Below are 15,302 nucleotides of genomic sequence, written 5' to 3' on the forward strand. Positions count from 1 at the left end.
TTCACTACAATTACATCCAGATTGTGATATCCTAGGAAACCAGAGGAAGAGCATTCTTAGTTCCTTGTATTATACATATTAAATTTTTCTTTACATATTTAAAAAAATTGGTATGTGGCTCTAAATAGACTTCAAAAAACTAACTGAAAATAATCTGAATAATTTTGCTTACATATGTAAATTTAAAACTATTGGTATTCTGTTGGCAAATACTATAAATTATTTGTAAGTGTTCAGCATAACTAAAGACCTAGCCCTGTAAGCAGATCTAAGCAGTAGACCTGTGTGAAAATCCACAGACCTCAGAGGTCTCCACGTGTGTTTAAGTTTCTGCCCACATGGATCAGCTTGCCAACTGGGGCCTAAGTAGCTTAATATGTTAAATATAATATACATTAAATGAAGTAGATCTATTTTCTAACTTTAGCAATAGGGGTGAAACTGGAATTGAGCTGAACAATAACATTTACACAATTGAAACTTCTTAAGTGCAAGTACATAGTTTGGTGCTCTTGCAACAGTGTCATTTCAGCTAGTACTGGTTGTCATTGTTCCTAAATGAATGGGATTTTACATAGCAAGGTTGTGATATTTAATGATTTCCCGATTTCCCAGTGATTTCCCGATTTCTGAATCTACTGGAATCTGCAGTTCAAATGCTTATCTTGTAAATCTCCTTCACCATTTTCTTTATTATAAATGATGAGTTTTTCATGCCTGTTGTTCTATACCAGTTTTCAATCTTATTTAAAGCTTTAAGCTTTATCAAAAATTGATTTAAATGTACAATATATCAATCTGGGTCCATAGAGATTAAAGTGTAGCTCTCCATTCATTTTTTTAAAATGGCATAGAAGCAATAAAAATTCTATATTCCAGTAGTTTATCTTAAAGGTCAAAGATGCTTCTGAGAATTTGAAGGTGTGTTGCCCCCCATACACACAAACCCACACATCTCCCTTGTACAACAACGTTGCCAGTAGTAGTGTATTACTGCAGTATTACTGTCACCCTGTAAAAGGAGGACAAATTAATCTGAAATGGCTTTTTAATAGTTATGTAAAAGCCTCCTTTACTTAAACAATATTTAAAACTACTTTAAAACAAGCAAATTCAAAAGTACAGCACAGAAAGAACTGTAGTTCAAAAGAACTATAAATTGTTGCTATAAACTAGTTAAAATAACAGATGTAGATAATAAAATACAATTGCAGTAGTTTGTGTGGCAGTATTACTGTAATTTTGTCTGATTTGGACCATAGTAGACTTAATCATAGTCATGGCATGCTGGATGCCAATGTGATAAGGAAAAAGCTTGTTCCTGTATTCTTAAGCTAATGGTGTGACTTGTCAGACTTTAATATCCATTGAATGCCATAGAAGATGGGGTTGTGCATTGTGCATATACTATAAAGCTGATCATGCTTGTCTCCAAGCATGACTTGCTGTAATCAGCAAAGATGCCCCTCCCCCACTTTTAGAGGGATTATAGTCCCATTTAGATGTACTCCAGTCACATTAATTTAAATCACACTGTTTATCCTTCTGTGGAAGCAGTGGGGAATAAGACCAGCTTATCATGACATACAGTCAGATCCACTGTTAGAGGGGTTATTCCAATGAAGAATAGAAGTAAGAAACTGATGTATGCATTACAATAAGTTTCTCTTAAATTTGCTGGCTATTTTTGGTTTCTCTTAGAGAAATTTCTTTTTTGTTATTTAAAGCTTTCATATGAACCCTTGTAGACACTTCTGCAGCTCAGTAGGTATGAAAAGTGAATATGGCAAGCAGCAACTAAAATATTAATTTAATTTACAGTGTTGCAAAATGTCTCTACTAGTGTGCAATACTCCTCAAAATTTTTCAGTGCTGAAACTAAGGGAGGTTTCTGTCAAGGAACTCACTCCCTCTAAATCCAGTCTCCTCAAACACTGCTTAAAATGTTTTCAGAAGTAGTGTAAAAATTCATGTGTACCTGCCTGAAAAGTGCATTGTGATCTGAAGCTTACACAATTTATTGGAAATATGGCAGTTTACAAAAATCAATATTATACATTCAGTGATTCAACACTACTTCACTGAGTGAATTAAATATCACAACAGCATCGCTGTGGTTCATATATGCTTTAACTAGCACTTCTGGTTTTAAGTCTTACAGATTTCTGAGATTTTCATTCTTGTTGAAACTTTACAATCATTGGTCTTCCTTTCAATAAGAGAATCGGTGTGAACAAAATTGCTGGGTTTTTAAAAAAAACAAAACGAAAAAACTTATTCACTATGACTTTTATTCACTGAGACTTTTAGCTCCTCATCTCTGCTATTTTTTTAACTGTTGCTTTTTAGATAGTTTTAGAAGGGTTAGTAAAATCAATGCTGGAAATAAGATTAGGCTTAATGCTACAGGTATGTCTACACTGCAGTTAAAAACCCCTGGTTGGCCCATGCCAGCTGACTCAGCCCAAGCCCTGCGAGCCAATTGAGCTGTTTAACTGTGGTTTAGACATACAGGCTTGTGTTAGAGCCTGGTCTCCTGTACTCTCTCTCACCAACAGAAGTTGGTCCAATAAAAGATATTCCCTCACCCACCTCCATAATATTTTAGATTTTTTTTTTATCAAACTAAAAATGGCTTTTTTAAAAGCACTTGCTTTTTGTAAGCCCTGTGTCTTATTGTAATTAATGTAGCTGACACCATCCCTCTCTTTTCTCTTTAAACAGTCTTTCAGTCTATCAAGAAAGAAAATAGTCCATTATACCAGTTTTGATCAACGGAAACGAGCAAATGCAGCATTTTTAATAGGTTCATATGCGGTAAGTATCGCTTGTTTATATACATCTCTATTCTTCCCTGAACAGACACTTCTGCTGCCATGTAAAACTGTGGCTAAACATAGACTTCAGTGAAATAGTGAGACTGTCATTCAGTCTTCTGTAATCTAGCTCTTTTGTACTGTTTCTTCAAGGCGTAGTTATAACTTTGATGGAGTTGCTTTTTCTGTAGTAGCCTGTGGTGCTCTCTTAAAATTTAACTTCAGGATGAATTGTTTATGTAATCAGTAATTAAAATGGGTATCCAAAAATGTTCATGCTATAGCTGAATTAAATGAATACCTAATGATTACAGGTTTTAACTTATTATGCAAATACAACTAAGTGCACTGTAAATTTCTTTCCACTACTCTTGAGCGTGTACAGATCCTGATTGAATTAATATGCCATTTATACAGTACATGAGATACATGGGAAAACATCTTAGTCTTTTTTTAGAGGATAAGTAATAGATTCTCCTAACAATTGGTATTTCTTGCTCCAATGGGGTATTTGATTGCTTATCTTTTGTAAGTGAATTATTTCTGTAGCGGTATCTACATTAATCTGTTCCTGCTGCCACTTCAGGAAAGTTTAATATGAATATCAAACTTGTACATTTCTCAGGCAGGGAGCATATATTTTGAGGGAAATCAGAACAGGTAATCAAATGGCACTATCCCAGAATTCTGAAGGAAGTCTTAAGAATGGAAAATTAAACTTTAACAACCATTAGTGCAAAAGTGTTTCATTTAGAGCCTTTCCCCTTACAATCTACCTTCCCTTATCTGCAAATAATTGTTCTTTCACCTAGGAAATTGTCACACATTGAGTATTATGATCTCAGTATGTGAGTGAGCAAGAAGATCTGACCTATGAATGAGGGGTTTTTTGTTTACATGTGTAGTTGTGGTAGTGGCTGTTAAGTGTGAACTCTTGTAAAATTTACCAGGTCATTCACTTAATCAAATGCTACTTTTAACATTAAAAGCTTGGTTTTAAAACTGAGTATCCTATGATTTCTTATTGCCAAGTTTGCCCCCAAAGTGGATTTGTGGATCTGTTAAACCACGAGAAGGGGTTGTCATGAAAAATCGATCAAACTCTTTAGACACATTGAAGGTATTTGTGGGTTGGAAAGAATGTGATGTTCTTACAGTAATGTCCCTATAGGTGCTCAGCTTTGCTTCAGGTACACGTAGGCCCTATGCCCCCTGTAGTGGAGCACCCATAGGAAGTAATATCTCAAAGAACACCAATTACTGCACAGGGTAAGTAATTTCTCCTTGCATCCATACTCAAGACTGGATACCGAATTCCAAGAAAGCAACAAACTTGTAATTATAATCTCTTTCAGTAGGGGAACACTAAACTGAGGACAAACTATTCTCCAAAAGAGGTAGGATGTGGCTTTCTGAAATAGATGCTATAAATTAAAGCTGTATCTGCTTCACTAACATGCAAACTTAAGCAAAGACAGAGCTGAGTACCAGAGAAGGACATGGGGCCAAAGCACAGGTCACGGCATGAAGCATTCCCAGCAGTTCTCATACCCTTGGTCTAAATTCAATTGGAAGGTGTGGCTTTGGTTCCTGTTCTCTCCAGATATTACTCTGAATGCATAGAAGCAGACACTTTAGTTCAGATTAGGGGAGTGACCAGCTACATGAAGATAGCCATCGACCACATGGTGGCTGGAAATAGAGCCTCATGTATTTTGCATTTGTACAATACCACAAAATAAAACAAAAAAATATTAACAAAAACTCCACAAAAGTAAAAACTTACTGCTGCCGTGGCAGCTCCTGTCCCATAGGGCTGGGCCTGGCTCAGGCTCCTTGGTCTGGGTGTTATGACAAGGAGCACGGGCTTGCAGTGCCACTCACTCCGATTTGGGCAAGCTGCCCCTTGGTCATCATGATGCCCTCATACCCAACTCCCCAAGGCAGGACCAGTGGGGGAGAGGGAAGCATAGAAGGGGGAATAGGGAAGGGGTCTCTTGTCCTTCTAGGGGACAAGGGATGGGAAGAATATTTAAGGAAGGGAGGGTTTTATGGGGCTCGTGGGGTTTTGGGGAGGATGAAGTTGCGTAGGAGAAGGGTGGTAGGCCCCTGAAGGAGGGCTCCCTAGCGCTGTGGAGGTGGGAACCGAGGTTGCATCAGGGCTGAAGAAGGAAGCAGTAGAAGTTGGGAAGATCTGTGGTGCTTCTCAGTGGGGATGAAGAAATGAGGGTTATTTGAGGGGCTGCAGTACTAGGTAAACTTCAAGGGGAGGGGTCCCTAAGGAGTTGTCTGGGGTGTTTTGGTGTGGCTAATTGTGATAGCTGTTGGTGAGTCTCTCAAGGCCTAGAACAGCGGTCCCAAACTACGGCCTGTGGGCTGCATCCAGCTTGCCAACACATTTTGACTGGCCCGCAGCCCCCTCCCAGCTCCACCTCTTTCCTACGTGATGTGGGCCCAGCACTCTGGCCCACCATGAGAGCAAGAGGGAGGGATATGGCCCTGGCAGCTGAAAATTTGGGGACCCCTGGCCTAGAATAACACTTAAATCCTAGTTTATCTATAGTCACGTAATTTTATTATTTGCTGTGCTTATTTATATATGGTCATTTTGAGGTATTTAATGTAAATGTAATAAAAAGAACTGAAACAACCGTTTTAACGGATAAAATGAAATAAGAAATTCCTGAAATATAAAACAAATTATAAAAATTTTCATGGGGGCTCTAGCCATGAACTATTGAGCTGTATCATGAGAACTGTCAGCAATATGGATGTTAGCACTCTGACTTGTCAGCTGCACTGTCTGCAGCACCCACCTCAGTGAGGAACTTTAACATCCCTGCATGATGTGCTGAAGTGCGGTGCTGCCCTCCGTACACAGACATCTGTCCTATCTTCATTCCAGGCTGGGGCTCACCTGAAAGACAATCTTCTCTCCCCTGTCACCTAGATCCAGGATACAAATCCGATCACAAACCTTTGGATATCCATATGCAGTAGCATTGTTCTGTCATTTATGTCCCCTAATATGGCCACTGAATATGCAGTGTCTGCAGCTGGATTATCATGTATAGGCATTCAGTGCAAGTCATTGTCAGTGTAGGCTCCATCTCAGTATCATGCCCCAAATAAAGGCAATTGTTCCCCCACCACAATTTTGAATCCCACTCTTAACAATAAGGGGACACACTACTTCACACTACCTCAGTTGCACTTCTGTCACTGATTTGAAAATTGAGTCTGGCCCAAGTATGGGAGAAACCCAGTTTCACACTAATCCCATGAGTCTTGCAATGAGTTGGATAACAAAACAAACCACTTTCTTGTGACTGACTCTGTTTTTCCCTCCTCTAATCTCCAAATGTATTTCCTTGCACATAAGAGGGTGGCATCACCTCAGTCATCAGCATCCCCATTGAGATTGGAAAGTGGGGTACACCCCCCAAAGTTGTGAAGAAAATATTGATCTGAATTTCTTACTGATATCATGAGATTTTCCTGTACGGGACAAGACAGTGGGAGCAAATCCATGCTCCCACATATAGGGTCTCTTAACTCTAGCCCCAATCCACTTCCCTTAAATGTTAGAAACATAAACCATATTCCAATCTTCTTCACCCCAAACCTGTCCAAAGGGATGAAACCCAAGATCAGAGCATCTGATGGTGGTATTGGGGGAGGAAAGGGGGAAGGTATGTCTACACTGCAGCAGACAGTATGCCTCCCACTCATGATAGATTCATGCTAGTGCATGAATCTAGTGCTTCTGGCCAGGTCCCAGCTGGGAGGCAAGTAGTCCACGCAGTGTGATTTGCCCCAGGCCTGCACCCCCCTGGGGACGGCCATGGGGAGCGCTGCTATCCACTCTGGCGGGCCACTTGTACCTGCTCATGCCTCACAAGTTCCCGCCTGTGTGAGGAGAACCCACGTGACCCCACTATCAGGCCATAGTGATTGGCTGGCATTGACTTTTGCTTCTATGTGGAGGAAGGGGAGAAGGAAGAAAGGAGAAAAATATTTTATTTCTCAGACTGGAAAATTGAGTGTTGGGGTACTTATTAAAATTTTCAGAAGTTAGGGGGTACTTGCTACTTAAAAGGTTGAGAAACACTGATTTAGATCATTCAGCCTGTTGCTGGACTCACTAAAGTACTAAGGAAGAAAATGTTCTCATTTCATTGTCACAATTGTTATCATGATATTCTCTAAATGGTTTTGTGTAGCTGACAGTCACTTTTCTTGCTGTAAATGTGTTTTGAGAAAAACAAAGCTAGGAAGTGCTCTTGCCCTTGTTCAGCCTCGTGTCATCCCTTCCCATATTTGATACCTTTACTAGTAATGTTATTCCTAAAAATGAGATTGTGAACTCTCCCAAGCAACAGCCATTTGTTTTGTGAAATACTGACGTACAGTTGGATGTTATAAAAATAATTTTAAAAATATAAAAACTTTCATTGGTCAATATCTATTTATAAATGGACTTCTTTGCAAAACAAGCCAATCAATAAACCATATTACTGAAAGTGGTTTTTTTAGAGTAAGGAGTGGTGAATACTACTGGGCATGAAACTACTTAACCTAACAACAAAATGAAAAGAAATCGCACTGGGAAAAGGTAGCAGATATGACTCTATAAAGATGGAAATTCACATCTGAGCCAGAAATCTCAACTTTAAAAAAAAACTTTTGCAGCTTTCTTCTCAAATACTACTTCATAACATGGAAAGCTAAATATTCTAAACAGGAATAAATATTTAAAAAAATGTCGGCTCAGTCTGTCACTATTTCAGTAGCTTCCATTTACTGCCATCTTGAGGCTATACGTTGTTATTCCTAGTAATGGTTGAGCCTGTAAAACAGATTAGATCTGTGGAAAACTTAGGTCTCCTTAGAAACCTTTCAAAATAAGTTAAAACAACGAGAGTTCTGTAGCACTTTAAAGACTAACAAATTTAATTTCTGCAGGCATAAGCTTTTGTGGGCTGCAACCCACTTCGTCAGATGCCGACAAAGTGGGTTGCAGCCCATGAAAGCTTATGCCTGCAGAAATTGAATTTGTTAGTCTTTAAAGTGCTACAAAACTCTCGTTGTTTTTGCTGTGTACAGACTAACACGGCTACCCCTCTGGAACTTTTCAAAATAAGTTAAGAGTCTCTTAAAATATTTACCTTAAGAATGAGCTGGTTTAAGTTTAGTTACCAGATAACTTAACAACTGGCTAGATCAACACTTATCAACACTTTTTATAGAAAAAAATCTTAATTTTTTTCCCCAATGACTTTTAGTAGGACCTAGATTTTGAGAGGTCTAGTCTGCTCTGGAGGCTTTGGACATGGCATATTCCTGCCAGGTTATATTTTGTTATATTTCAGGCACTTAAACCCCTTTCTTTTTTTTTTTTACCTCAGATATAGTTTTATGTTTAAACTGTATATTGTAACCCTATAGTGGTTACAAATAGCTTTGTAAATTTCCCTTTTATGCACTATGCAACCTTCTGTACTCAGGGCTTCAATTTTTTTTTTTTTTTTTTGTAAGGTGAGGTGAAGTTCTTTATTCCTTCCCTTCTGTATTACACCCTAAACGTCATTCTCTTCTCCCATTTTGGTCCCCTCCCCAACCTTCCCACATGTTTCTGCAGTCCCAGCAGAGGGGGCCCTTAAGTTCTGGAGGGACCAAGCTGTTTTATTTTCTTCTCTTCCCTTCCCTTCCCCTGGTACCTGTTACAGGATTGTTTTCTGCCCTAGCAAACAATTTGAGAAGAAAGCAGCAGAGTTTTTTTAAATACTGTTTCATAACATGGAAAGCTTAATATTCTATACAGGAATAAATATTAAAAAAAATGTTAGCTCAGCTGCTTCAATGGAGCAGCTTCCCCTGTTGCCATAATCGTATTAAAAAGAGATACTCAGTACTGGTAGAGAGCAACATGGTAGAGGCCCAATGTAGAGAGCAGCCTGGATACTTTTTGGAATGAGAACTTACTCCTTGCAAATCTTAAAAATCCCCTATTACCAGAAGTCTGGTACCTACCACAGAAACTCATGTTAAGGAATCTGGAGTAGGGAGGATATCAAGCGCCTCTGCAGAGCCCCTGGCAGAGCACTGAAGACCTACATAGGTCAGTGTGTGCCCCTGCACGCATGCAGCTGGCCCCTGATCCAGACTGTGATTCTGTGATCTTGGACTTTCTAAAATTGCTGTTCTAGTATTTATGCTGAATTCAAATCTACATGTAAGTGTTGCAGCAAGTGGAGCATTTTAAAATGTACCAATGGGAAGAACCCCGGAAAATTACTGTGCAGTCTGGTACAATTGGCAGTCTCTGCTCAAATGAGTACCTGTCCCAAGCTATTCTGTTCACCATCCTATCTAATCCTTTCTGATTGTCACCACACGCTGCCGGGGCTTGTATGTATACATGATACAGATATTCTCTTAGAAAAATAATTTGGTGGTTTATCATTCCTTTGGCTGGTTGATGTTGTAAATCTTTGATCACTGATGTGCAGATAACAGGTTGGTCTATTACATCAGTGAGACTAGACCAAAAAATTGTTACATTTTTAATGGGATTTTTTTCATATGCACACTAGTTACTCTTCTAATTAAAAACGCAATAAAATTTATAGCTTCTAAAATAGTGAAATGTTGGTTCTCCTTATAGATTATTTGAGCAACTTTCATGTTGGAAAAACAAGTTTAATTTTAAGGAGTACAAAAGTATCCTATGACCTGCCTAGTTCATCCCAGAGTGAATTTTTATAGCTGTGTATTAAACTTGAAAATGTGTTATGGAAACACACATTTTTTCCTACTTTGAATTATTCTGACTCCCAGCTAAGTGCTGGTGAATAAATTTTTGGCATAATGATTAATCAAATGAGCAGAGTTTTGATCCACTCTATGTTGGTATCCTGATAGCTGTAATATTTTTTAGCAGCTGAATAAATAGTTCTAATTGATACTTCATAGAAATTTGGTTTCCATAACTTCCCTTGAATTGAAAAAATATTCATTTTTCTATTAACAGCATTGTGTAATTGTTTTGCATTGTACACTACAATGAATGTAAATAGTGATGTTTGGTGCACAGTCGACTATGGGAATGTACAGCATTAGCTTTCCTTTGCAGCATAAATGCTCTACTTTTTTGACATTTAGTATCTATCTCCTCTTTTCCAGAAGTGGATCTCTCTCTCTCTTTTTTTTTTTTTTTTTTTTAAGTAGCTTTTATGCTATACTTGTGTGCTGGAGAAAGATATCTGTTGGCAAATAAATTGAGATTGCCAGATACGTTTTACTGGGGGATAAATACTGCTAGTCCAGAAGCATACCATGCAGCCTAGCAATAGTCACATACATACATAATGGAAATTCTAGGATTGGGATTCCGGTGGTAATCATTTTTGTGTCCTGACTTGGTACATGTATTGTCCTAAAAAAGCCTAATAGTTATTAGAAATATTATGTTAGTTTAATATAGGAATATCTCCTCTATCTTAACATTTGAGATGCATTCCAGAGGAAAAGAGCATGACCTCTTGACTTTCAATCTCATGCTCTTTTCCTTTAGAATGCATCTCAAATGTTAAAATAGTTTAATATGGGAATATCTCCTCTGACGTAATATTATAACATAATAATCCCGGTTTTACAACTGACACTGCATGCCTTTGGCAAAACACTTCAGTTCTGTGCCTCAGTTTCCCTATCTGTAATATGCCTGCCCTATCCATAGCAATTGTTGTAAGGATTACCAAACGTATGTGTGTTAATATGCAAAAATACTGCTATTTTGAATACTTACATCTTGAACTTAATTCACATAAAACAGAGAACTTTTATTGTGTCAATCTCCTGTTCTAAAAAGCAGGGGCTTCTTAGATATTTCCCATTCCTTCATACAAATTCTCAATAAAAGCCTGAGAATATCTGAACTAGTCAGACTGTGTAGTGAATATGTGCAGTGACATCACAAACTGGGCTGGATTGCATTAGGATTTACTAAACGCCTTGGTAGATGCCCGAATGTACTGGTTTTTCCCCTCCCCAAGATTTAATTCAAATTTTTTCTTTCTATTATGTAGCTCATTGCTAGGGTTATACATTACAAATTCTGTTCTTCCTAAGCTATTTTAAAACAATAATATAGCAAAAGATAAGGATAATTTAATGAGAGTAGCATGCTGTGCTGAGGGATCCAAGGAACTTTTTTGTAAATTGCAAACCGGCAGAGTTCTTTTACAAAAACTATTTTAATACTGTTTAGGTTTTGTTGTATTATAATTATTTTTGGATCCGTGCGTGTGTGTGTGTGTGTGTGTGTGTGTGTGTGTGTGTGTGTGTGTGTAAATATATAATTTAAATAAAAGAACCACTGTGAATGGCAGTGCAGGGGAGGAACTGCATAATGGTGAAGTGATTGGATAATAACTAAGTGCTAAGTATGCTCATACATCTGCCAATGAGTAAGGCACTAAAATTTTGAGTTGTAGTGGTTTCATCCCTCACTTGAAAATATAAATGATTTCTTTAGTACTACTTAGAAGCCTGGAGAGATTACTTGCTATTAATCTTAGCAGTCGGAGCAGCAGCCTGTTATGCTGTTTACTTCCTGAATTGGGGGTCAACAAGCAGTGAGTCCTTCACTCCACTCACAGCTGGAGGCCTGAACTCTTTGTGCTTCAAGCAAAACATCTCCCCAAACTGCATTAAAGCTGCTTTTTAAAATTCTCAGGAAAAGTTAGCAGCCTATGCAAAGATGTGTTCAGTAGCTATGAGTAAAGTAGATAATGGGGGACAGGGAGAAGAGGAAACAAGAGACGCTATTTTAAATATCCTGGGCAAATAGTTCTGCAAGCCTGCCTTACTGATTACCCTTTCTCCTCTGAAAATCTTCTAGAACATGCAGCTGTGAATTTTTCCTTTACAATTGATTTGTGGCCACCATGTCATTATCTAGCATGTACAAGGTCCCACACCCGGAAAGATTTATCCATCAAATAAAATATTATTCAGGAAGTTGGGGGAGTGAAAACAGAGGTCAAATCCAAACTGTTTTGCAATCTTAAACATAGCATTCACTCAGTATCATTACCTTCAAACTTTTCTGAAGTAGCAGCAGCATTCATTTCTGTTGTGACCGAGGAGGGGGAAAGAAATCCTATATTGTAAAACTCTTGAAGTGGTGTTTTTCTTTAAGCAGCGTCTACTTCAGGTGCACATGCTTCTCTCTAATCTTTGATCAGAGATTTCTAGCTAGCAATGCATGTTCGGCCCAAACAGGCACTCCATTCCTCTTCCAGGCAGACACCAAAGCTATGTAGGGGTGTGTGGGCGAACCGCCCTGACCTCAGTTCCTTCTCTGATGCTGTGGCCCAAGACGGAACACAGGTGTGTCTGTCTAAAGTGTACTTGACTTTTCTTTGATCCCATTTTCTACCCAAGTTAGTTGGTTTAGTTAGTTCGTTAGAGTTTATATAATTAGTTTTAGGTGAGAGAATTGTTTTCCCTCAGGAGATTTATTCTCTCCTGGTAGGGCATGCCTGGTTTGCTAGGCTACAATACTGCCGGGAGGCTATACCAGTGAGTGATGGACCCTCCAAGTGTGTCCATTTTCTGGAAATGTTATTTACCCTGTGCAGTAACTGTAGTGTTTTGAGATATGTCCCTATGGTTGTTCCACTGAGTAAAGAAAAAACTGAGGGCAGTTCACCTTTGCACCCCTGTATAGCCTCAGTATTTGCTACAACGAGGCATAGGGCACATGCTATGACGAGGCACGGGCACTGTTAGCTAGAAATCTCTGAACAAGAGATCAAGAGGTACATGCACATCTGAAGTGGAGCACCCGCAGGGGGACACATCTCAAAGAATTAGTTACTGAACAGCGTGAGTAATGTTTCCTTGTATTCTGAATTCAGAACAGAACTATTAAATGCCTTTTTTCCCCCAAGAAATCATTTTTCAGAGTTCGGTCTGTATACTCATTGACTACTCTGGGTACAGCACAGTCAACACAGTTATGAGGGAGTGAGGTGGATTATGTAAATGACTGTTCATGGTCAAGTTATCCCTAAATTCCAGTTGCAGAATCTTTTTATTGACGGTGCATGAGCCAGAAGGAGCCTACCTTCACTTTCAGATTCCAGGTTAGATTTGGAGGGTTTCCTCATGCGCACAACTCCCTGAGAGACGACAAACAGCACTTGAAAAATGTACATAACACATTAGCTATGGTGAAAATATCTGTTCTTGCAAAGCCTCACCTCTTTTGAGCTTTGGTGCCTATATTTTAATGGAATAAAACTATTGTATATTGTATACTGTACCTAATTGTGATTGTCAATCACAGTTTTTATTTTCTGAATTCTGACTTGGCTCCTGTGCTTTTACCGTACCTTCTTTCCCCTTCTTGGTGGCTTTACTTCACTTCTCTCATCTTTCCTGTTGCAGATGATGGTGTATGTCTTCCTCTGTTGTTCTTTCCTATATTTTGTCTTCCTCCTCCCAACTCAAAATTTTCCAGTACCCTTCTTTCTTCTTTCTTTCTCCTATTCCGTACCCTAATTTCACTCTGGTGATTTCTTAATGTAGGTTTGATAAGGTGCACACTAGTAGTATTGGTCCAAAACCTGCCCTGCTAATGTTTCCATGGTGATGTTAGACAGGATTGTAGCAGGTGTTTAAACTGCATTTGAATGTCCCTACTCCAATGTAAAGCAAAGCAAGATATAGCTAAACTGCTGCACTGGAGGAAAACCTTTGGTGCTAAGACACTCTGCTTCAAACCCTGCACTCTATTGTAAATACAAAGTTCCTGGGAAGTGGGGGGAAAAGAGAGCCCTTGGAAAAGGCCTTGAGGGCAGAAGACGAAACATCTCTTTGCTGTGAATGCTGATACAGTAGACAAGGGTGTGTGAGAGAATAGAGAGATGGAAGACTGGGGGCGGAAGAGTTATGTTGCCTCCATTTCTTGGATTGTGTGTGTGTGTGTGTGTGTGTGTGTGTGTGTGTGTGTGTGTGTGTGTGTGTGTGTGAGAAGCAAGACCTTTTGTATTCTGCAACAATCTGAATTTAAATTCAGAAGTGGGATCTCTGGATTCTCTGGCACTCTTGGGGAAAATTCTGCTATAGTTTCAGATATTCTAAAAACAAAAGTTTTATTGAAATGAATCTACAAATAACGCCATCAGTCCAATATTCCATCTATTTATTTTGATACTGAATTCAATTATTTTGCACTGCCCCCATCTTTTCAGTATGGCTGACTTTGTTGGCAATCCATAACTCTCTCATAATTGTCAGGGTTTTGTATGAGGAGTGGTTTTTGCGGGGTTTCAAGAAGTTTAATAAGCCTGGTAGGGGAAATTTGAGGACCTGGGAAGGCTTGGGATGTTATAAACATCTCAGCTGGATATTTCTGCTATAATGATCAGCAGTGAAATAGTTAACAGTGTCAATGTTGCCATCTTTAAGATTCAAGGTTCACAACCTTCTGTGATGAGTGGGGTAGTTCATACTGTCTGTTGTTTCAGGCTGTATGCCAGCTCTGATATTGATGCCTCAGCATGCTTGATTCTTATTGTCAAGATGAACTTTGCAACTGTAAAGACTAGAGAGACTTTAAAAAAAAGAAAAACTTAGATTCTGAAGCAATGTCACATCAAGGGCTGACACTGCATCTGTGAAATCATGGCATATACAGGACCTTAATCGTGAGTTATGATTTCTATTTAGACCATTGGTTTCAGTGAGGGAAAAGGGGAGGAATGATGGTGCTTGGGTCCACTTACCCTTGCTTCTCCAGATTCCTCCAGATAAAGAGCCAGGGACTTTCTGACATCATCATGTGGCCAAAGTTTCTATTTGCCTTGTTTTTCAATCACTGACAATTAAGAAATTTTACAATGCTATTTTCACAATCACTTTACCAAACAGACCCATATTTCAACATTGCTTAATGAAGAGACCAAAAAAAACATACTGCAAAAACTCCTGTAGTGTATACAGCTTACTTATATTTTAGTTTTAATATAAAAGCTAAGCTACATTGTAAAAGAGGAGAAGAAAAAATTGTTGCTCTTCTCAGTTGTTCCAGCAACACCCCTGAGGTAAGAGTAATGCAAAGTCAGTGAGCAGTAAAGTTAAAATCTTTGATTTGATGAAAACATAAGACCTCCAAGTTTGCAATTATTAGAGATCTAGTTTGAAAATACTGCTGGACCTGTTCTGACAGAGCTGTCGCCAGCTAGATATGTAGTGCAGCATAAACTGAAGGGTGATTGGCAGGAGGCTGTGAGATCATGTTGCTTACATTCAGCCTGAAATGTAGAGAAACTCCCACTCCAAAACTGGCTCAGATAGTGTGTTCATCTTTGATGTGACATCATGAGAGAATTAATTCAGGGCTGGTTTTGGTGCTCTAATTGCCCTGTTGCACTGCAGAATCCCTGGGTGAGCTATTGGCATTCTTCACTGCGG

General features: G+C 38.8%; 1 protein-coding gene across 3 annotated transcripts in view; it reads left to right on the top strand.

The window, feature by feature from the left end:
* The window catches only part of CDC14A (cell division cycle 14A), a 102,100-nt gene that overhangs the window by 24,438 nt on the left and 62,360 nt on the right, over nucleotides 1–15,302 (top strand). For all 3 annotated transcript variants that reach the window (XM_067538369.1, XM_067538367.1, XM_067538368.1), the window contains exon 4: nucleotides 2,725–2,817. In XM_067538369.1, coding sequence (XP_067394470.1) covers nucleotides 2,725–2,817 — 93 coding nt within the window. The remainder of the gene's footprint in view (nucleotides 1–2,724; nucleotides 2,818–15,302) is intronic.

Source organism: Emydura macquarii, unplaced genomic scaffold (genome assembly GCF_026122565.2).
Source record: "Emydura macquarii macquarii isolate MOO-44397 ecotype Brisbane River unplaced genomic scaffold, CSIRO-AGI_Emac_v2 contig_480, whole genome shotgun sequence".
Lineage (NCBI taxonomy): Eukaryota > Metazoa > Chordata > Testudines > Chelidae > Emydura > Emydura macquarii.